We start from the raw sequence: 22,666 nt of genomic DNA on the forward strand, positions 1-22,666 counted from the left end.
AGATGGTACACCTGTGAATGTAGCATAATGTATACACTTGTCAAATCACTAAGTTGTACCCCAGAAACTAATGTAAAAAAACACCATCCCACAATGATATACCATTTCACATCTATTAGGTAGCTATTTTCAAAAAAACCCCCCCAAAACAAACAAAAAAACCCAACAACAGATAATAACAAGTGTCAGCAAGGATATGGAGAAATTGGAATACTGCACCACTGGTGGCAGTATATAATGGAGCAGTCATTGTAGAAACAGTTGACTGTGTTGGAGCGGCTCCTCAGAAAATTAAAGTGAGAATTACTATATGATCCAGCAATTTCATTTATGAGTGTACAGCCAAAAGCATTGGAAGCAGGGACTAGAACAGATATTTGTGTACCCATGTTCATAGCAGCATCACTCACAATAACCAGAAGGTGGAAGCAACCCAAGTATCTGTTTGATGGATCAGTGCATAAACAAATGTGCTATCTATCTATAAGGCAATATTATTCAGCCTTGAAAAGGAAGGAAATTCTGACACATTCCACAGCATAGATGAACTTGGAGGACATTATGTTAACTGAAATAATCCAGCCACAAAAAGACAAATACTGTGTAATTTCACTTTTACGAGATTCCTAGGGTAGTCAGATTCACAGAGACAGAAAGTAAAATGGTCATTGCCAGGGTCTGGGGGAAAGGGAGAATGGGAGTTATTGTTTAATTGGAATAGAGTTTCAGTTTTGTAAGATGAAGAGTTCTGGTGATTGATGGTGGCAATGATTGCACGACTGTATGAATGTACTTAATACCACTGGACTATATGCTTAAAATGGCTAATTTTTACATTTTCTATATTTTATCCAAATTAAAAGGTAATTTGGAGTGTCAACTTACCTGTAAGTCGGCTTGATCTTAGATTGTATTCCCAGTAGTGATTCCTAAAAGAAAATGGAGTATATCTTTAAACTTCTGGAAAATTTTATTTTGAACCAGAATTCGTTCCCTGCTTCTATTAGATATTTTCTGTTTGACTCTTGAGATCTACCTTCTGTCCTACCCCAACTTACTCTTTGTCCCAAGAGGTTGATTTCTGTTGATGTTTTCAACTGGGCCCCCTTCCCTTTGGCCATTTAAACCCAATAAGAGGCACCAGAAATAAATTAGAAGCCAAAAGAGAGAGGTTAAGCAGCCCCCCCCCCCGCCCCCATTCCTTCCATACTGTGCTATAGGTTCCTAATGGATATTTTCTTTCAGAAAGCCACAATTTAGGCTTGAGTCCTACAGCTGTTTCCCTGGGCTTTATTAACTGCTCCCCCCTCTTACCTCATTTGGACTAGTTAGTGGCTGTTAATAGCTTATTGCTGTAGCTAGCTGCAGGGTGCTTCATTATCTCTCTAGGATTTCTCTTAACCCTGTCTATACCTTTATTAATTAACTCAGCCACTCAATTTCCTTCAGTTACTCCATTTAAATGTGTCATCTGTTTCCTGCCTGGACTGACTGAAGTAGGTAATTTAGCATTCAAATGGGAGTAAAAAATAAAGTCTTTGTGTGGGGGGGGGAGGGGAGGGAAACAGGAACTTCTAAAACTACCTACTGGTCTTTTCTGATTTTGTAACTTGAGCAAATTCTTCTCATGAATTTTCCCATGACATTAAATTTAAAAAGAAAAAATTTAATCCCCATAGATGCAGAAAAAGCATAGGATAAAATTCTAAACTCATGTCATAACTTGTTGTATAGTATATAGCAAACACTCGTAAACTTCGTAATCGGTGGTTACACATTTGAACGTTTAGCACTGGAATAAAAACATGATAAAAATTTTTGTGAGTACTCTTAGCTTTTTATTGGTAGTCTGACCACAGCAATGCTACAAGGAAAGAAAAGTGTCATAAACACTTGGAAGAAGTCAGAATATTATTATAAAGGCAGTATGATGATCTGCCATGAGAATACAAGAAAATTAAACTGGAACCCTATTCAAACGAATCAGTGAGTTTAGTTGGAGAAATCTGAGATTGCACTACAATAAATAACTCTTTTCCAGCAATATATAACATAATGACAAAAGACACAAAAGCTAAGGGAGCCTCAGTAGCCTGTGGGCAAAGTCAGGTGTTCTAGGGGCCATAGAACCACCCACCCTTCTTTCCCTCCTTCCTTCCTTCCTCCCTCCCTCCCTCCCTCCCTCCCTCCCTCCCTCCCTCCCTCCCTCCCTTCCTTTCTCCCTTCTTCCCCTCCTCCCCTTCTCCTTCCTTCCCTCCCTTCTCCTTCCTCCCTCCCTCCTTCCCTCTCTCTCTCCCTTTCCCCTTCCTTCCTCCTTCCTTCCTTCCCTCCCTCCCTCCTTCCTTCCTTCCTTCCTTCCTTCCTTCCTTCCTTATCTCTCTTTTTCTTTTTTTCTGATGAGAACTACCTCGGTGCTCCAGATGCTGGCTACCCCTTGTTTCAGACTCACCTGTTAGGAGTCTGGCTCACCCCACATAACACCGAATTCCAATCTTTATCTACCCCTCACCCTCACCCTATTAGAGGAACAGTGTGGGAGGCACTTTGCCCCAGGGGTGCAGCCAGGTTGGGGGTGGGCATGGGCTCTGGCCCAAAGACTGGGGGTAGTACAGCCCCAAATCTGTTCGGGGAGTGAATTGTGCACGCCAGGCCACAGATCTGTAGCCTTCCAGAAATCAGTAGGACCCTGAGCAGTGTTGTGGGCTTCTGAGATGGAAGTCTGGAGACCCAGTCCAACTCTGCCAAGGTCCAAGGCCACAGCAGTGGAAGGCACCATTCCATTGCAGATCCTTGGGGCCAAACATCTCTCGCAGCAGCTGAGAGATGTCTCACATCTGTCCCAAAAGAATAGTCATGTAGTCAGACATTTGCTGCCTACTTGGGTGGCCTCAGCCTTGCCACATGTTTTATGGTTCATGTGTAGCAAGGAAGCCTTCTCTTTAAGGGCAAGCCATCTCTGGGTTCTGCTCTGCATGACGCCTCTTTATAGTTAACCTGCTCCAAACTGCTGGCCTCCAAAAGTCGATGACTCACGATCACATGAGGGAAGAAGCATTGACAATTAATACAAGATTCCTGCCTTATTTATATACTTGGATTTCGTGGCTAATTACCTATTTTTACTAAGATGAACAGTTATAGTCAAAACCATTAGTTTTATAGAAAATGATAATCTTTTTGCCCTTCCAAAAAATGTTAAGTGGAATCCCAGAAGGATCAGAGGGAAGTAAGAAATAAAATATTTTTGAAAAAATAATGGCTAAGAAGTTTCCAAATTTTGTGAAAACTATAAATCCGTAGAGTCAGGGAGTACAATGCATTCCCAGCAGAATAAACACAAAGAAACCAATCCAAGGACTATCTTAAAATTGCTGAAAACCAGTGATAAAGAGAAAGTCTTAAAGGAATCTAAAATGAAAGGACACATTATGTAAAATAAAACAGGAAAGACTAAGCACCTCTCAGAGGTAATATGAGGCATGGGGCAATGCGGTGACATCTTTAAAGTGTTGAAAGGTCAACCTGGAACACTAATCCAGCAAAAATGTCTCTCCATTTTTTCAGTCAAACAAAAGGCAAGATAATTCGTTGTTGGCAGACCTACACCACAAGAAATGCTGAAAGTTTTTTAGGTAGAAGGAAAATCATATCAGCAGGAAACATGAATCTACATAAAGGAATAAGGCATCGGAAATGCTAAATATGTGAATAAGTAAAAATGTATTGTTTTTCAGGTTTCTTTAAGGATAATTTCTTTAAAGATAATTGACCATTTAAAGTGGACAGATGACGTTATGATTCTACTAGTGGTAATGATTGGTGAGGCAACCAACTTCAGCTTTCTACTTGTTTTCTCAGTAGATCTTGCTATTTGTTGCAGTATACACTAGCGTGGATGAATGCAGAGCTGTCCAAATGATTTTGTGTGGCCCAGGTAAGGCACACAGAAATACACAATTCATTCCATATATGAAATTAATACAGCAACTTTTTAATGGCCTTTGCTATATCAAATACTGTGTTGACTACAAGTCATATATGTTCTAGAAAAACCCCACATCTTAGAGTTTAGCTGAGAGTTCTTCCCATATGCTTACTTTTAGCAATATATTTATGAAAAGTTACACTCAGATCATCTCTCTTTTGTAAATCAAATCCAAAATCTTCATTCTTTTTTCAATTAAATATTAATTCCACTAGGTGGAGGCATTTCCTTAGTTTTGTGTTTCTCACTGCCGAGCCTAGGAATAACAAGTATAATAAGCAGGGAAATGAGTCAGAAAAAAAGGCACATAGCCCTCCCAAGGCCTCGTGCTTTGTACTATATTAGCTTAGTAAATTCATCCCCATTACTACACAGAGTTCCATGCAGTTGACCTTGAACAACAAGGGAATTAGGGGCACTGACCCCCCCGCGCAATTGAAAATCTGTGGAGAACTTTTGAGACTCCCAAAACTTAACTACCAATAACCTAGTGTTGACCAGAGGTCCTACTGGGAACATAAACAGTTGAAGAGAGAACAAAAACATACATGTTTTGTTTGTCACGTGTATTATATGAGAGTCTTACAATAAAGTAAGCTACAGAAAAGATAATGTTTTTAAGAATGTCCTAAGGAGGGGAGCCTGAGTGGCTCAGTCTGTTAACTGTCTGACTTCAGCTGGTCCAGAGTCCTGGCATAGAGCCCTGCTCAGGGGGAAGTCTGCTTCTCCCTCTCCCTCTGCCCCTCCCCCCCCTCATGCTCTTTCTCACTTCTCTTTCAAATAAATAAATAAAATCTTAAAAGAAACATCATAAGGAAGAGAAAATACATTTATAGTACTGGACTGTTTATCTAAACTATAAGTTTACATCAACTCTTTACAAGAGGAATCGTCTATCAGTACCTAAGTCAATATTGTCTTATAGGATACAGATCACTGTAGTTGTTATACGTATTACTAACACCAGAATGAAAAATGAAAAGATGGTTTACGGTCTGCAAGTTTTGATAAATTTTAACGTTTTATAATACATTTGTGTATCTTTTAGGGTGGTAAATGATAAAATAGACTAGTATTTACATATATTTTATGCATTTATGACACAGGTAACTTTTTCTTAATTCTTTTACTATTTCTAGGCTCCACAATTCATTTGTGAGTTTTTTTCAAATTGTTGCAAATCTCTAAAGAATTTTCCAGTGTATTTATTGAGAAAAAAATGTGTGTAAGTGAACCTGCACAGTTCAAACCCTTGCTGTCCGAGGGTTAACTGTACTTGCTTTTAATGTTTAGCAAAGGAAAGTGACAAGTTTTCTAGGCCGATAATATCTAAATTTTTCTTCCCATTGGTTTGAATTTTAAAATAGCCTCTAAGGGCTGAATAGATTATTAACCAGGCATCTCACATTTTTTCATTTAATCCTGTCAGATGGTTCTTGCATTCCACAGTGATGTACTAAGTGTCTGTAACAATAAAATGTATGCTGTTTTCACTGTCTTTCAAATATTTCATGTTTAACCAAGATGATAATATAAGGAACATTATATATATATATACATATATATATATAATGTTCCTTATATTATATATATATATATTATATATTATATATATAATGTTCCTTATATATATATAATGCTTTAGTCCTCGCATTAGTAATATATATATATATATATATAATGTTCTTTATATATATATAATGCTTTCGTCCTCACATTAGTAATTTAATATAAAACAACACCTTTTCAGATTATGGGGAAACAGCAAATGTGTGAGACATTTCTTAAAGTAGCTGAAATACAAAAGAGCTGAAGGATTGTGAGGAAGTTTTTTTCAGCTTGAAGCTTTTTTATTGTCATCTTTCTGGGTTTCTACTTTGCTGTTTTTATTGGTACCAACGTTATGTGGAAACAATATCTTTCCAGTTAAATAGGAAATTCATCTGCTCTTTATTTTGTATTTGAAGTTTTAATGCTCTGTGTCATCAGTTCATTGACTTCAAGGAAGTAAGTCTCTGAAATGTTGCACTTTATGGGGAGCAACCCAATTCTCTTTTTGTGCAATTTGTTTTTTAAAAGTCTTTCTTGTATAGTACTATTGTCTCAGTTTTATTGTTTTAAAGATACTCTATTAATTATCTACAGCTGCTCTCATAAATGAATTAAAAACACAACAGACTTTTGTCCTTTAATCCCTTAGAGAAAATTTAGTGACTGATGTTTCCTTTTTTTTCTTCATTGTACATCTGTGGGAAAGGGGTGACAAATCTGATGCTTATGAAAGTATTGTTAAAAAGAATTCTAAGCCTTTGTATCTCATATGTCTCATTTAAAAAAAATAAATTTGAATTTTCATTCAAAACAATTATTCAGTATACATTGAATAAAATAGGGGGTCTAATTCGTGCACAAATCTTAAAATTTATTTTCCTCTTTAGGATGAAGGCCTGGCCCGCCAGTTGGTGGAGCTAGGCTACCGAGGGACTGGAGAGGTGGTAAAAAGGGAAGATTTTGAAGCAAGGAAGGCAGCGATAGAGATTGCAAGGCTGGCTGAAAGAACTCAGAAAAAGTAAGTGTCTGTGTTCCAAATCTAGATTTTATATCATATTGTAGAGTCTCTGGAAAAGTCCAATTTCGTTGGCATTGTTATAATTTAGAAACATTGGCTGGAGCAGGTAGAGCTTGGACTATCCTAAGCGTGTGTTCTTCAGATCAGGAACTGGAGGAACTGGGGTGTGCTTGCAAGAAGCCACATGCAACTTGGAGTACTAATTTAAGAAACCTAAATACCAAAATACGGTCATTAGACTAATAAAGTCTTATTAAAAAAATAAGTCAATGTTATTGGCCTTATATATTTATATACTAAAAATATAAGTGACTTTCGCCTTAGTATTCTTTGTATTTTTGAGACCTGTAAACTTTCGACATCATTTATGTACATATTTTTGAAAGCATTGATTCATTCAACTTTATTAACAGTCACCAGCTTTTGTTAATGTGACTAATATAGGGTTACACGAAATAGGAATCTAATTAAATATATTAAACATATTATAAAAAAGATGTATACCTAAAGTGAACTGTATCAACTGATAAGCCAATATGAAAGATGTGACAAAGCACTTATCTATTTACTTTTTAAAAATGAATGCTAAAGTTGTACATGTTGGAGAGGACAATTACTTAGAAATTGGCATATTATTCCTAGATGTAATTTTAAAAACTACCCCATAATTATGGGTAGAAATCTCCCATGTATTTATCATAACAAATAACGTTTGGTAGTGGAACATGAATTGGTTCCAGGAGTGTGCAATTTTAATTGATTGTTCTAGTGGTTATTGTGTTTCATTACCATGGAATTTTGGAATTTAATATACTGACATTTGGTAATATATTAGTTATCTGATGCTGCCATAACACATTACTACAAACTTAGTGGCTTAAAACAACAGGAATGTATTTATTCATAGTTCTTTGGGTCAGAAGTCAAGAGGACAGTGGCTTAGCTGGGTCCTCCTCTTAGTACATTGCAAGGTTGAAATCCTGGTGTTGGCTAGACTGAGTCCCGGCCTGGAGGCTCTGAGGATGAATCTGCTTCCACACTTATTCAGGTTGCTGGCCAGATTCAGTTTCTTGTGATTATGGAACTGAGGTCCCCATTTCCTTGTCCGCTGTCATTTTGGGGGCTGCGCCGCGGGGTCCTACAGGCTGCCGACATTTGTCTTCATGCTTTCCATGTGGTCCCCTTCCAGCAAGAGCAGTTCGAAATTCTCTCACCCTTCAAATTTCTCTGACTTCTCTTTCTGCAGCAACTGATTCCAGCCAGAGAAAGATCTCTCCTTTTAAGAGCTCATGTGGTCACACTGAGTCCATCTAGATTATCCTGGTCATTTCCTTATTTTAGGGTATATAACATTCATTACATCTGCAAAGTCTCTTTTTCCATGTAATGTAACATGTTCACAGGTTCTAGAAACATGGGCAGCCTTTGGGTGGGTATGCTGCTTTTCGCATGTCATTTATATAAAAGTTTGAGAACTTATTGAACACAGTTACATATAACTTCTAGTCTTAAAAAATTGAAATGATGCAAAGTATATGTGTACAATGTGATGTGTCTTATATAAAATATCAGGGGAGTCTTCTCTTTCCGTATTAGTAAATGTTTATCAGGAGCGGAAGTGGGGAGATTTTCGTGAGATTTGACAGGGAATTTTAATGTATGTTCATATTTTATTAAAGATGTGTCCTATTTCATAACAAGCGAAGTCAGTCATGTATAAAGTGTAAGTGCATATGTCCTCTTCGTGTTTGAGGATCAAAGTATTTACTCTTTTCAATAGTCTCTTTAACTGGCCAGAACTGGAAGTCATCAGGCTACTTATGTACCAATTGCAGGAGGCTAATCCCCACCCAGAGCTGCTAGAATTGGAAGGCCCTTTCATCTGCAGAGCTTCTCTGGCTGCCTTTGTAATGGGATGGGCCCCATATGTTGCCTCTGGCCCCATGTGGGAGTCACTTTGCTCCCTTCCCTCCTGGGTCTATTGTAGTGTTATTGACAGCAGGGCCCGCAGAGGGTGACCTACAGTCAAATATGTCTTGGGCCTATATTTGCAGGAGAATCATTTTGAAAATATACATGAATATCTGCCTGTCTGCCAATTGTTGCTAACTTGGAAACACTTGGTTCTACCATCAGATTATATTATATTAACTTCTCTAATGTGCAAGTGAGCAGTCCTGAGTAGATCCCAATCCTTCAGTCTCGTGATTATAGAGCACCCATCTCAAGTGTTGGTGCCTAAGAGTATGTTATTTACTTAGATTAGTTTCAGAGGGGAAGGAGTCTGGAGAGAAGAAAGTTAAAGGTATTGGGAGGGAGCATTGCGATGAAGTGGTATTTTGATAATTATCTCTCCAAAACAAGACATAAAGTGAAAAGAAATTATTGGGCTTTTAATTTAGTCATTCACTTTACAAATACTCCTGCACAACCGTATTGCATTAGGCACTGTGCCAAATGCTGGGGATATGGTAGAACATAAGATAGTACCTGCCCTCAAGAAATTTGAGGGCTAGATAAATGAAAAACGGGTACGTTGCTGGTGGGAATATAAAATAGAAAACTGTTCGGCAGTTCTTCAAAAAGTTGAGCCCAGAGTTCCCATATGACCCAGCAATTCCATTCCTAGGCATATATCCAAGAGAGTCGAAAACATAGGTTCACTTAAAAACTTGTTCACCAGTGTTCATAGCAGCATTATTGATAGTAGCCATAAAGTGGAAATAATCCCAATGTCCATCACCTGATGAATGGGTAAAAAAAATGTGGCATATAGACATAATGGAATATGATTCAGCCATAAAGACGAGAGAAGTACATATTGTTACATGCTACAACATAGATAAACCTTGACAGCATTAGGCTAAGTGAAAGAAGCCAGACAAAAGGACTACATATTGTTTAGTTCTGTTTATATAAAATGTCCAAAATCGGTAAATGCATAGAGGCAGAAAGGGGACTTGTGGTCACCTAGGGCTGGCAGGAAGGGTGAATGGAGAATGACTGCTAATGGGTATGGGGCTTCTTTTTATGTGTTGGAATGTTCTAGACTTAGATGTTGGAGAGAATTGCACAACTTGTAAATATACTAAGAACATTGAATTGTACACCTTTAAAGTTTGAATTTTATGGTATGTGAATTATAGCTCAATAAAAACAGTTACAACAGAAAAGAATGCATTCTGTCATAGTTGCTGTGGTGACACCCTGAAGCGGTACTAAGTCAAGATTTGGGGCATGTGAAGAACAGGGAAAGCTCTTTTTAAGGCAGGGTTGCTAGCGTGGTTCTTAAAGGATAAGTAGGAGTTAATCAGGCAGAGAATGATGTGATGATGGACACATCCATTTTGACTTAATTCTGTGACAAACTCCCCTCCTTCATAAATCATCCTCTCTACCTCTTTGTCTTAATTTATCCCTGTTCCCTTGTGAAGACTTTTTCCCCTAAGGCTGTGCCACTTACTTCCACATTTTCTGGGGTGGTGGTGGTGGTGGTGGGTGGGCTCTGCATTTTCCTGGTTCCCACAACCTTTGCTTCAAAACCATCTCTGCTTTATTATCATGTAGACATCTTCTCTCACCTGTCCTGAACTGAGGTTCATGGCAGCTGGTATAGTAGCTATAAGGCAGAGGCTCTAAATGTTCGGGAGAAAGAATGGGTATAGTTTAGCTGGTGAACTTTTTGTCAAGACAGAATGTTCTTCTCTCCAGGGTCTGGCCAAGGTACATTAATGAGGAATCCCTATCATAAGTTCCAGAGAATTTCCATTTGTAGTGAGAAGTTCCATTTATTTCCACAGGTGATGGAGAGATGGACCTTAACTATTTGTGACACAGGTTGAATATTGGGTCCTTGGGGTATATTTAGTATTAGTTTAAGACACTATTATTCCCATTCCTTTTAGCAAGCTAATGTCTATGACATGTTTTTTTTTTTTTTTTTTTTTAAGATTTATCCATTTATCTTCGAGAGAATGACAGGGAGCAAGGGGTGGGGGAGGAGCAGAGGGAGAGGGACAAGCAGATTCTATGCTGAGCGTGGAGCCTGATGTGGGTCTTGATCCCGGAGAGCCAGAGATCATGACCTGAGCCGAAATCAAGAGTTGGATGTTCAAGCAACTGAGCCACTCAGGTGCCCTGACATGCTCTTTTATACTCACCCTGGTTTGCAGAGGAGAGCCACTGATTATCTTTCTCAGTGATTTTGGTTTTATTCTGACCAGTGTATTTCTGATGACCTTGGTGACTAGGTATCTTCTGGGTCCTTCCATGGCCCATACACTTTGGTGGATCTTCTTGCCTCACAGAATATGTCCATTCTAGCCTGCCTATTTTTCTGAGCCTTTAATCCCTTAAAATTCTGTCTCTCCAGTTTAGGCATTTCAACTGTAGTCATTGTGGGTTATTGCTTGTTTCCAGTTTCTTGGAGCCACCTTAGCAGTGAGTTTTCACCATCTTCTGGGGTCCTTACCAAAATGCTATGTCTTGTGTTCTGAGGGGGTATAGCAGGTCCACAAATTCTAATATATTTAGTCTTATTTCTGGCTTTCCTGGTCTAGATTTATCTCCCAGTCCTGCTTCTATTTGCTGTGTAGGTCTTGCAGCTCCTTTGGGGTAATGTCCCTTTCTTCTCTTATCAGACCTAACATGTCCCTGGCTGTGACTTAACTCTTTTATAGGCTTGAGGGCCAGAAGTAGAATCGGGGACATCTCCTGAGGTGGACGCATGTTGTCTTGTGGAGAAAGACCTCTATATTTTCCTTCTGTTTCGCTGCTGCTGGTGGTGAGAGTTTGATGGTTCTTAATGGAGAGGTTGAGATCACTTCTTCAGGCTCAGAGGATTCAGAAGAGGTCTGGGGAGGTCAGAATCTTCGGGAACACCTACTCAGTTGTATGTCAGGATCCCAGGTTTTCTTAATCAGAATTTTGATTTTGCTGAAACAGACCTGCCCCTGTGACTATCTGAGTGTCTTTGGACTTGAGCCACTGAGACTATCAAGTCCTGTGCTGGATTCATCTTGTGTTTGCCCACTGCATGAGGTGAGGACTTCTCTGCAAGCTAGCAAAGAAACTAGTTTTTTTATTTTGTTACAGTTGTTGGTTAATTGTCCTCAGCTTTGCGTTATCAACCTTTAGGGCATCAGTGCAATTTAGCAACAACTATTTATGTAATTGCATTGTTATTACATTGTATCATTCCCCATACATTTCAAATGCCTGAATCATCCCATTGGCTAGGGCATTCCACTTTAATCGTATAGCATCCCAGTTTTCCACACGTGAATGAATGTTTTAACAGTTGGATCACTACCTTGTGCTGGGGTTGTCTGCACACCACTTACCTCGAGGGCTGTCGACCTCTTTACTAAAGGGCTCGTGGTGAGAGATACAGTCCCCAAAGCCTATTTTACTGCCTGCTTTTTCAGACTATTCCAGGTACAGTCTATCACAGAATAGCCTTTCTAGGAAGCAGACACAAAGATGGAGTCAAGAATTCAAAAGGTTAGCTGGAAAGTAAAAAAGAAAAAAAAAAAAACATAAAAAGAAAAGATTGGGAGCAAAATTAGACAGGGGGAGGTGTCAGACCTTGATGCTCACCTGGCAAAGTCTCTGTCAGGTCAGTGGAGTGTTTGCAAAGCAGATTATCTGTTAAAGGGATCCCACACTTGGTGGAGATTATTTGATTTTAGAACCATTGTCTTGCTTAGTGATTTTCGGAGGCCATCGTGAGAACAGTGTGAGATCTGCTCATTTGTTGAGGCTGACCGAGAAAGCTAACTGGAAGCAGTCACCTAACCAACCTTCTTTCCTTCTTTCTTTCCTTCCTTCCTTCCTTCCTTCCTTCCTTCCTTCCTTCCTTCCTTCCTTCCTTTCTTTTTTAAGATTTTATTTATTTGTCAGAGAGAGAGAGCACAAGCAGGGAGAGTGGTAGGCAGAGGGAGGAACAGGCTCCCTGCTGAGCAAGGAGCGGCCATGAGGGACTCAGTCCCAGGACCCTGGGATCATGACCCAAGCCAAAGGGAGACGCTGACTGAGCCACCCAGTTATCCCCCAACCATATTTCTTGAAGCTAGGCAGCTTGTCCTTTAATTTTATAATTCATTTTTGAAAGTCACATTTATTGATGTTTTTAAATTGTTTAATGAGTTGTGACAGACATACATAGTCGTGAGACACTCACCACAGTCAGGATGCTAATATATTCATAATGCCAAAAAGTTTCCTTATACCCCTTTATATTTATGCCCTCCTTGTAGTTCCTGGCAACCACTCATCTGATTTCTGTCCTTAGAGCTTTCTTTGCCTTTTCCAGGATATCATATCAATAGAATAGTATAGTATATAGCTGTTTTTTCATTAAGGCTTTTGTGACCATGAGGTTGAATATATGTTTGTTCTTGTTTATTATTGAGTAATATTCTGTTTTATGGATGGACAACAATTTGTGTATTTATGCATTCTCCAGTTGATGGATTTTTTTTTTTTCCCTCGTAATGTATTTTCTTCATTTTGTATCAGGGTAATTTTGCTCCCATAAAATGCCTTGGGAACTTTTACTTGTTCTTTCACATATTCTGGAAATAATGTGTAGAGTTAATATTATTTCTTCCTTAATTGTTGGTAGCAGTTACCAGTGAAACCTAGTCCTGACATTTTCTTTGTGAGAAGGCTATTAACTGCAAATTTAATTTCTTGTAGATAATAGGGACATTTTTTCAGAATAAGGTTTGGTAGTTTGTATCTTTCAGATAATTTTTTTCATTGCATTTGTGTATCAGATATATAGGCACAAAAATTTCATAATACTGTGTTAAGTCATTTTAATGTATGTAGAATCTGTAGGGATGTTTTCTCTTCCATTCCTCATATTAGTAATTTGATCCTGATTTAACTCTATGGGAGTTCACTAATATTTCCAAAGAACTAGATTTTGAACTTTAATGATTTTTCTCTAGTGTTTTTCTGTTTTCTATTTCATTGGTTTCTGCTCTTTATCATTTCCCTCAGTTGCATTGGGATTAGTTTTTTCTTTTTCTAGCGTCTTAAGGTAGAATCTTAGATATTGATGTTAGACTTTTCTTCTTTTCCAATATGAACTTTAATGCTATACTTTCCCCTCCTGGCACTGTTTTGGCTGCATTTCAACAATTTTGATGTTTGTTTTGATTTTCATTCAATTCAAAATATTTAAAAATTTCCTTCATGACTCAGGAGTTATTTTGAAGTTGTCGTTTAACCTCCAAATGTTATAGATTTTTGAAATATCTTCTTGTTACTGATTTCTTGTCTAATTCTGTCTTGAAAGGAGAATAAATTCTGTATTATTTCATTCTTTTAAAATTTATTGAGATATATTTTTTGCCCCAGAATATGGGTTATGTCAGTGACTGTTCCAGAGGTACTTGAAAATATTCTGCTCTTGTAGGGGGAATGTTCTAAAAAATTCAGTTAGGTCAAGTTACTTGGTTGTGTATTCAGGCTTTCTGTATTCTTACTGATTTTCTGTCTACTTGCTCTGTCAATTAAAGATGAGTGTTGCCAACTCCAACTATAATAATAGATTTTTCTGTATATTTTTTCAGTTTTATCTATTTTTGCTTTATGTATTTTGATGCATACACTTTATGATTCCTGCGTTTTCTTGACATAAACATCAAGAATTGACTCCTGTATCGTTTTTTAAATATACACTTTATTCCTGGTAATAATTCTCTTTTCTGAAGCTTACTTTGTCAGATACTCATATAGTTACTTGAGTTTTTAAATGGTATTTGCATGATATGTTTTTCTACTCTTTCACTTTTAACTTACCAATATTTATGTATTTAAGATGGATTTCTTGTGGACAGTTTTGCTTTTTTTTAGTTCATTCTTCATGCACTGTCCCTAATTGGTATATTTGGATGATTTATGTTTTCATAATTATGTATATGATTTAAGTGTACCTAATCTTGCTGTTTTCTGCGTGTCAAATTTTGCCTTTTCCTGACTTCCTTTAAATACAGTTTTTAGAAATCCATTTTATCTTCATAGTTGACTTATTTAACTCTTTAAACTTTCTTTTTTTTAGTGATTGCTCTTTAAAAATTAGTGTAGGCTAAAGAATTGTAATATTCAACTTTAGCTTTTAATAGTCTATATTCAAATAATATTATGACCCCTTCACACAGTGTGTGAGAACTTTGCCCCAGTTCCATTCATTTTTCCCATATTTGTTCTATTTTTGTCATACCTTTAGTTCTAAGCATGTTGCAAATTCTACAATACATTGTTAATATTTCACATAAGATGCTGATCTTTTTAAGTGATTCAAAATAAAATGTATTCTTTTACATTGACACCCATTTGATCATTTTTGGTACTCTGTGCAGATCAAAATTTCTATTTGAAAGTGCAGTTCTACCTCTATAACTTCTTTTAAGCTTTCTTATTGTGCAGGTCTGCTAGCAGTGAATTTTCCTTACCTGTCAGTTGTTGACAAAATACTTTTCTTTGCTTTTGAATGATATTTTTTGCTGGGTATAGAAGATCCACCTTCAGCACATCAGCAATCCCTGCACATCTGTGCCTGGGTGATCAGGTTGGGCTTTCTGTCTCCCAGCTCTTGCTCTTTTCCTAGCAGCAGTACATCTCTGTGTCTTCCCTATGACTGAAATTTAATGTTTAAGATGCTGTTGACTTAGTTTTTGTTCTGACAGTTACCATTTTCTGCTTTATGAGCTTGAACAAGCGATCATCTTCAATGTTTTCATCTAGAAAGATGGATCATTTCTGTCCTTTGGTAGGGATTGAGTATCATAAGTGATGCCTTGTTACTTTATGCACATAAAGTACAGTTTAATTAATTATAGTATGTTATATTACTAATTATAAGAGCAATATCTTCCAATTTCTCATTAAATTCCTATGTCCACTTACATTAAGCATGAATACTATCAGCTGAGATTCTTTCTTCTTAAATTCTTTTCATTTGTTTTTGTGAGATAATTGGCTTTGTTTCGAGTTTATTAGGATTATAATTCTTCTAAATAAATGCTTGTATGGAACTTGTTATTGAGAGATCATTTCAACATTTTCCTAATAAGATCTAGGTACAAAAATACTGGATGGAGCTCTTCTCTCATGAAATTAAGGGTGTGACTAAATCAAAAGATTATTTCACATACACTCACTGAGACTGCAAATTATGTGATACCAATAAATGCTCACTATCAATTGGATGGATATTTTAAATCACTGACACCTACATACTGAATTTTTTCTTTCTTCCTCCCTTATCCTCTCTCCCTCTTTGACTCTTTTTTTTCCTTCTCTGTCTCTCCAACAAGCAACTAACTACAGATATTATTGATCTTTTCAGGAAACATCATATCTACCAACAAATGTATATTATTATTTTTTGGTGAATACAAATATGAACATATTCATAAGTGCAATTAATTTTAACTCAGGGAGTAGTAAATGGATCCATTGTTTAGATGAATTGATTATTTTTACATTTGACATATTGTCACCATTGCCACATTTAGTTATAGATCTTAGCCTTGTTGAGCTTAAAGTTAATCTAAATAGAGTCACAGAGATGTAGACAAAATGCAATATTGATGATAAATCAGCTAATCATAAAGTAAAAAGCAAGCGCAATTTAAGTTTTTGAAGAAGTCATAGCCTTTTTCTTCAGAGTATTATTTAGATTCTGGTTTTGTTGTTGATTTAGCTATTGTCTTAAATTTTGTTGATTCATTCAGTAGTCATTCATAACCCCTTTGTAGACAAATTTAAGGATCTCTTCTCAGACTGAGTGGATTTGCTTGACCTCCGCTGATGCTTTTAACAGCAATTTGGGATTTCTTGAAATGTTCCTTTCCTTTGACTTTTATTACCTTATAATCTACCATTTTTTTCCTGGTTTGCTGTTTGCTATCTCTGCAGTCTCTGCTTCCTTCTTCTCAGCACCTTGGATCTCTCCCCAGAGACAGTTCTTTGGTGTTTTCACCTCACTTGTATTTCACTGTTTTCATCTCAGCCACTTTTAGGTTTTCAGTTATCCCGAGTCAGATCTGCAGTCCTGATTTCTCTTTTAGGATTTTAGCTCCATGTCTGTTTATTAATGTTGTCAAGTCAATAATAAAATACAAAAACCCCTCCCATTGTTATTCTTTTACAGATCTGCTCCCCATACACAAATACCATTTTTTTTTTTTTTAGTTTTGAGGCTTTATATTTAAATCTACTTGAGCAGTTCTAAAGAACAATTAATGGTGGATTCCTGTTGACTCTTGTTTATACTTGCTCCTGCATTCTTCCATTTGCCGCTCCTCTTATACATTGCTAATTCAGTTTTTCTTTAGGTTGGCTTCGTTTATTGCGGTGTCTTACCAGATTGCTCAATCTCAGTTTTCTTCATCCGCTACTACCATGTTGCCAGATCACGCTTCTGTGAAACAGCCTTCAAACACCTTCCTCTCATCCCTATCCCTTTACATTCCTTTCTCTTTCCATCAACTATCTAAATCTGCATTCCTACAAAAGAATTTGAGTTGGTTTGCAAAGGAAATATGAATCTCTTGGCAATAAGATTTTAAAAGGCGGAGAGAATAAAATATAAAGGTTGAAGAAATGCAATGAAGCTGAGGTTGAGGTTAATGCCTGAAATATATGCCAGATTTGGAAAGATAATTCAAAGGGGAAAATATTTACATTATATAATTCCACCTGGAACAACAAAACCATTGACCAGAAGTGTAGATATTCCTGGTTCTAAGAGGTGTAGGGAAGGGAAAATTTTCGTTGATCCTCGTAGAGTCCCTGGTTGGGTCTGAAAGTTAAACTGATAAACACAGACTAATAGGAGAAAAGATTACAAACTTACTTAACATGTTTTATGTGAATGGGAGCCTTCAAGAGGAAATAGATACCCAAAGAAGCAGACCTGAACATTTTATGCTAGGTTTGATGAAGAGTGTACTGTAGTGGGGGAATGTGATAGGTTAAAGAATATGAGGTAATTGTAATAAACTGGGGGACACTTAGCAAGGCCTGTCTGTTAGGATTCTTCTTGCCAGTCCTTTGCCTTCAGAGATAATGATGCTCCTTTTCCTTTGCATATTAGGGAGGGCACCTCTAACCTGAGGGTTTTATGACTACTTCAAGGAAGGAGAATGAGGAAGGAGGAGGTCAGAGTGTACTTCCTGCTTCTGCTTAAAATATTCAGAATGCCAAGGTGCCATATTTTGGGGTAGTGTGTCCTGAGCTCCATCAGAGTTGAGGTTCTTTTACCCTCTAAGGAGCTACTTAATGAGAGCCTAGTATAAGAGTGAGCCATGTCACCATCAACATTTTATAATGATAATAATACCAGGTTTTACAGAAAAAAGTAATTCACTCTTGCCCTATAGGATCAATAGGAATTTTTATCCTTTACACTTAAAATCCTACCAAATTACCTAATTTTATCTACCAAAGATTATCTTTTATTACTACTTATTAAGCAAATATATTGAGCAATTATCTTAAAATAATAGTAGCAGAAATGTTGCTGTTCGTATTTCTCTTCATCCAGATTGTTCTGTTTTTCCTGGTTTTCCTTTCCTCATTAGAATTCAAGATGACATAGATTTTCAAAAATTGACATTGCTCTTGTGCTGCTTTGGATATCCACTTAGGTCTGATCTGGTGAGACATTTGGTATAATATAGTGAGAAATCTTAGGTAAGTTTTATTAATATAATTAAGTTATTAAGGCTCAAGAGACCTCGAATCCACTTGACTTTGACTTTTATTCAAAATGCCTTACCTACTTAGTACTCTTGTCCTACCAGGAATTGTTTTCTTCTTTTGTACCTTCTCTTACTCATTACTTATAATCTTCCTACACACACACACACACACATAAACACACATGTGTGCGCGCGTGCACACACACATACACACACACACACACACACATCAAGCACATCAATCTGTTCTACTACCTGCTTACTTATCTTTTCTACTAACCAGAGGATCAGGACACTTAACTCTTAGAATATAAAAGGTGTCTACTGGGGCGCCTGGGTGGCACAGCGGTTAGGCGTCTGCCTTCGGCTCAGGGCGTGATCCCGGCATTCTGGGATCGAGCCCCACATCAGGCTCTTCCGCTATGAGCCTGCTTCTTCCTCTCCCATTCCCCCTGCTTGTGCTCCCTTTCTCGCTGGCTGTCTCTATCTCTGTCGAATAAATAAAATCTTAAAAAAAAAAAAAAAGGTGTCTACTAGACATAGAGACATATATTCTATTTTTATGGTGAAGATTATGCTGAGGATTAAAAACAAAATTATTTTAGTTTCTATATTACTCATAAATATTTGAATGATGTTGATATTAGAAAACCAGTCTTTATAAAAGAGTCTGGCGTTCAACTAGCAATGTTTCGTTCATAATCTGTGAATACAGCTGTCAAGTGGTACTACTGTTGGTGCCCAGAACTCATTTTGTCTGCATTTGGAACTGCTGTGATCCTCCAGGTGCTGAGGTAAGCTTGAAAGAAATGCACTGGCTATAGTACCATTTGAAGAGATGAGAGGAAAAACACTTATCTAGTGATCAATCAGAACAAAATGTTCATACGAGATTTATGAGATGTGAGTCGAGGGACGGAAGGGAATTGTTCAGAAAAATTAACACATGAGGCCAGAACACTGAAGGTATTTGTTTTGGAAAACAAAGTTGATGTCATGCCTGTCACTTCCTTTTTAATTTAAGGACCTCGGGAACACAGAGCTGAGTTGATCGTGCTCCTCATTCCATAGCACACTATTGCCATGAGTCCCTGCTATGTGTCTTTTTAACGAAAAAAAATTAAGTGTTTTCCTTCTTTATCCCCCATTTTCACTCACATTTCTCTTCCTCTTCACACATGTTGGGGTGGAAGAATTTACTTTACTCTTTAAGGTTCTTCTAGTTAGACTAATAATCAAACTGACATGAGACAACAGGAAAAAAAATCAGATTTAATAGCATATGGATAAGGAATCCACACAGACATGAAAATTCTAGAGAGTGAAGCAACATGATGCTTATATGAGTTAAGGAGGGGGTAGGAGTCTGAGTGTTCAAAGGAGAGAAAGACCATTACAGGAAGGTGAATGGAGATGTTTGGAAAACAAAACGTGTCCTATTATGCAGATAATTTTCTTAAATAGCAATCTCTATTAATAGCTTTCTTCCTGGTAAAGTGGGCAATAGACTTAATGAGTTTCTTTGAGTCTGCTGGGTTGGATTGCTTTTAACTCAAAATGATGTTCATGCCAAAGTGGCCCATCTTGGGGCAGGCTATACACATCTTGGTCCCTATACACATCTACCCTAGAATATGTATTTCCCTTGCCTTCTTTCTTTTGTACATTTATTTAAATATATGCTTTTTAGAAAAATGTTTTAATTTTTACAGAAATGTTTATTGTACTGTATATATTATATCTCTTATAATCTGTTAGTGGATTGTTTGGGTGAGTGGGGTTTCAGTATAGGTAGTCATATTATTCACAAATAATGATATTATATTACCTTTCTTCCAATCATTTGCTTAATTTCTTCTTTTTTAATTCTACTTGTAAGGTACTTCAGTACATGGGTGAATGGAATTGTTGATAGTGGGCTTTCTTGTGTTGTTCCTGGTTTTAAAGGGATAGTGTCTGCTGCTTCTCTGTTTATAGTGGTGTGTGTGTGTGTGCGTGCACATGTGCGTGTGTGTATGTGTGCAGTTAATGGAGATAGATGATCATATAGTATTTTCCCCTTTATTAATGGAGATAGATGATCATATGGTGTAAGATATTTAAGGAATCTAATACTAAACTATCCCCGGACCTCACCTTCTAACCAGCTCTCCGTCCTACTACCCTGCCTCACCTCTGGGGTTAAATCAGTCTTTTATAAGCCCCATTTTAAGAGTCTAAGGATTTATTAAAACACACTCAGTTATCATAGCTCTGGTGCTACACTCATGGAACTAAAAAGCAGGGCAATCATACCTGTTTCTAGATATTATAGGCCAGGCTAGAGTGGACAAAAATCAGAGCAGAAACTCAATGGTATCTGATGGAGGAAGAATAAGTGGAATACTGTATCAGAGATGACTGGAATGATAAGGCTTTGGGAGAAAATGTTTATTTGAAGACAAAGTCTTGATTTCCTCATTGAGAGATCAAGATTGACTGCCTGGGTAATTCAGATTCTGGTACTACATTCTCTAATTGAGTTAAAGCATTTTTACTTTATATCTCCATTGTTTAACTGATAATATAAATAGCTAATATTACTGAACACAGACTGGAATTCAGACATTTAGTACTAAAATGATTCTTTATTAGTATTTAATTTTTAAAACAATCTCATGGACAGTAAAATCGAGGCACAAAGTTAAGAAATGTACTAGTTCCTAGCAAAAGCCTTAAATCCAGGCAGAGTGGCTCCAGAGCCCACAGTGGTTTTCTTTTCTACTTTAAGAATTTATTACCGGAGAGATTAAAATTTTTTTTCTAAGGATCATGCCTTCAGTGAGAAGGTTATAGTTTATGTTTAATGAATCTTTACTTGATTAGTACAAATTAACAGAGAAAAGATCTTATAAAGGAAATGGAATGATTTAAATAAATCTGTGGCATGTAGTCTTTTGCTCTTTTTACCAAGTTGAATGAAGATTTAAAACTAAATTCAATCCTATCAAACTGCTCATTTTTTATCAAGTCATTGAATTAATCACTTAGAACTAGAGTAATAATTATCGTTAATAATCTATAACTTCCTTTAACTCCTGGTTACTCTATTCATTAAAAACAGTTAACATATAAATAGCATATGATTTTCTGGAAAACCTAAAAACAGTTTATGTTCTACATGCACACAGGTATATGCACACGTGCACACCCACACACTCTCTTTTTCTTTATCTTCTCTTCCTCTGTCTTTTCATGTGTTTAGAGCCACTACTGAGGGAAAAATAAGTAAATGGAGCAGTAGATATTTGCCAAAATACTACATTTTGCTCTCAATTTTTTTTTAGCAAATTCAGTGATTAATTTGCTTAGTTGGCAAGTTATTTTTCTTGTTTGTTTTAATTTTTATTTAATGGGAAAAATATTTAAAATATAATCAGAAAATCATGTGTTTGATCTAAGAGGAGATGACAGAAGCCCACCATAGTTGTTCTTTGCTGCATTTGAAGTTAGAGATGTTCATTTCCAGTAATCAGTAAGTATTATGGACCCGTGTCAGGGCATGGGTAGACAGGAGTCCTTCCAGTTTCTCGTGAGTCAGTTCAGTCCACCACAACATCAAACAGCCCTGTTTGCCTCATATTTTCAAGGGTGATTGCAAATATCCACTGAGAAAATAAAATACATGTTTTATATATGTAAAACTAAATTCATATTTGTAACATTTAGATCATGAGATCTAAACATTTGTACTATGAGTTTTATTAGAGTCAGTATTAATTTTAGAGATGGGTGATATGCATTAAGTTCTTTCTACTGTATATAATCTTACGAATAGAATTATCCAAATCAAGGTGATTAAAAGTGGTCTGTTTAGTATGATTACCCTTTTTAATTTAAATGTTGAAACAGTTTTCAGATGTATGCTTATTTTTTGACTTGACATAACTAATACATTCTAAAAAACGTAGATATCTTTTTTTAAACCAGGGAGATTTATTCATTCGTTTATTTTTGCCATGAGATTAAAAGAATGTATGGCACATCTTTGAAATGAATTATCACAGAATTACTAGATTTTAAAAATTAAAATTGCATCTCTGTGTTTGTTGGAATAATGCTGACTTTTTTCATTTTGTGTTTTTTTTTTTACTTTATATATTCTCATTATGTGTTATGTTGATATATATTTAGATATGTAAACTTCGATGGGAGTGAATAAATTGACAGTAGACTGATGTGAGTGTATTTTGTGTATAATAATAATTAGTATTATTTTAACTGTCATTTGCTGATATGTACCAGGCACTGTAGAGCATTTGATATATTTTAACTTGTTTAATTTTAAAGATAGAAAAACTGAGTATATAGAGTTTACGTACAAGTTTAAACAACCAGTAAGACAGGAGTAGA

General features: G+C 36.6%; 1 protein-coding gene across 1 annotated transcript in view; it reads left to right on the forward strand.

The window, feature by feature from the left end:
• CFAP299 (cilia and flagella associated protein 299) overlaps positions 1-22,666 on the forward strand; it is a 576,041-nt gene that overhangs the window by 17,052 nt on the left and 536,323 nt on the right. The window contains exon 2 of the mRNA XM_026509886.2: positions 6,424-6,554. Within this exon, the coding sequence (XP_026365671.1) occupies positions 6,424-6,554 (131 nt within the window). The remainder of the gene's footprint in view (positions 1-6,423; positions 6,555-22,666) is intronic.

This window comes from Ursus arctos, unplaced genomic scaffold (assembly GCF_023065955.2).
Source record: "Ursus arctos isolate Adak ecotype North America unplaced genomic scaffold, UrsArc2.0 scaffold_9, whole genome shotgun sequence".
Lineage (NCBI taxonomy): Eukaryota > Metazoa > Chordata > Mammalia > Carnivora > Ursidae > Ursus > Ursus arctos.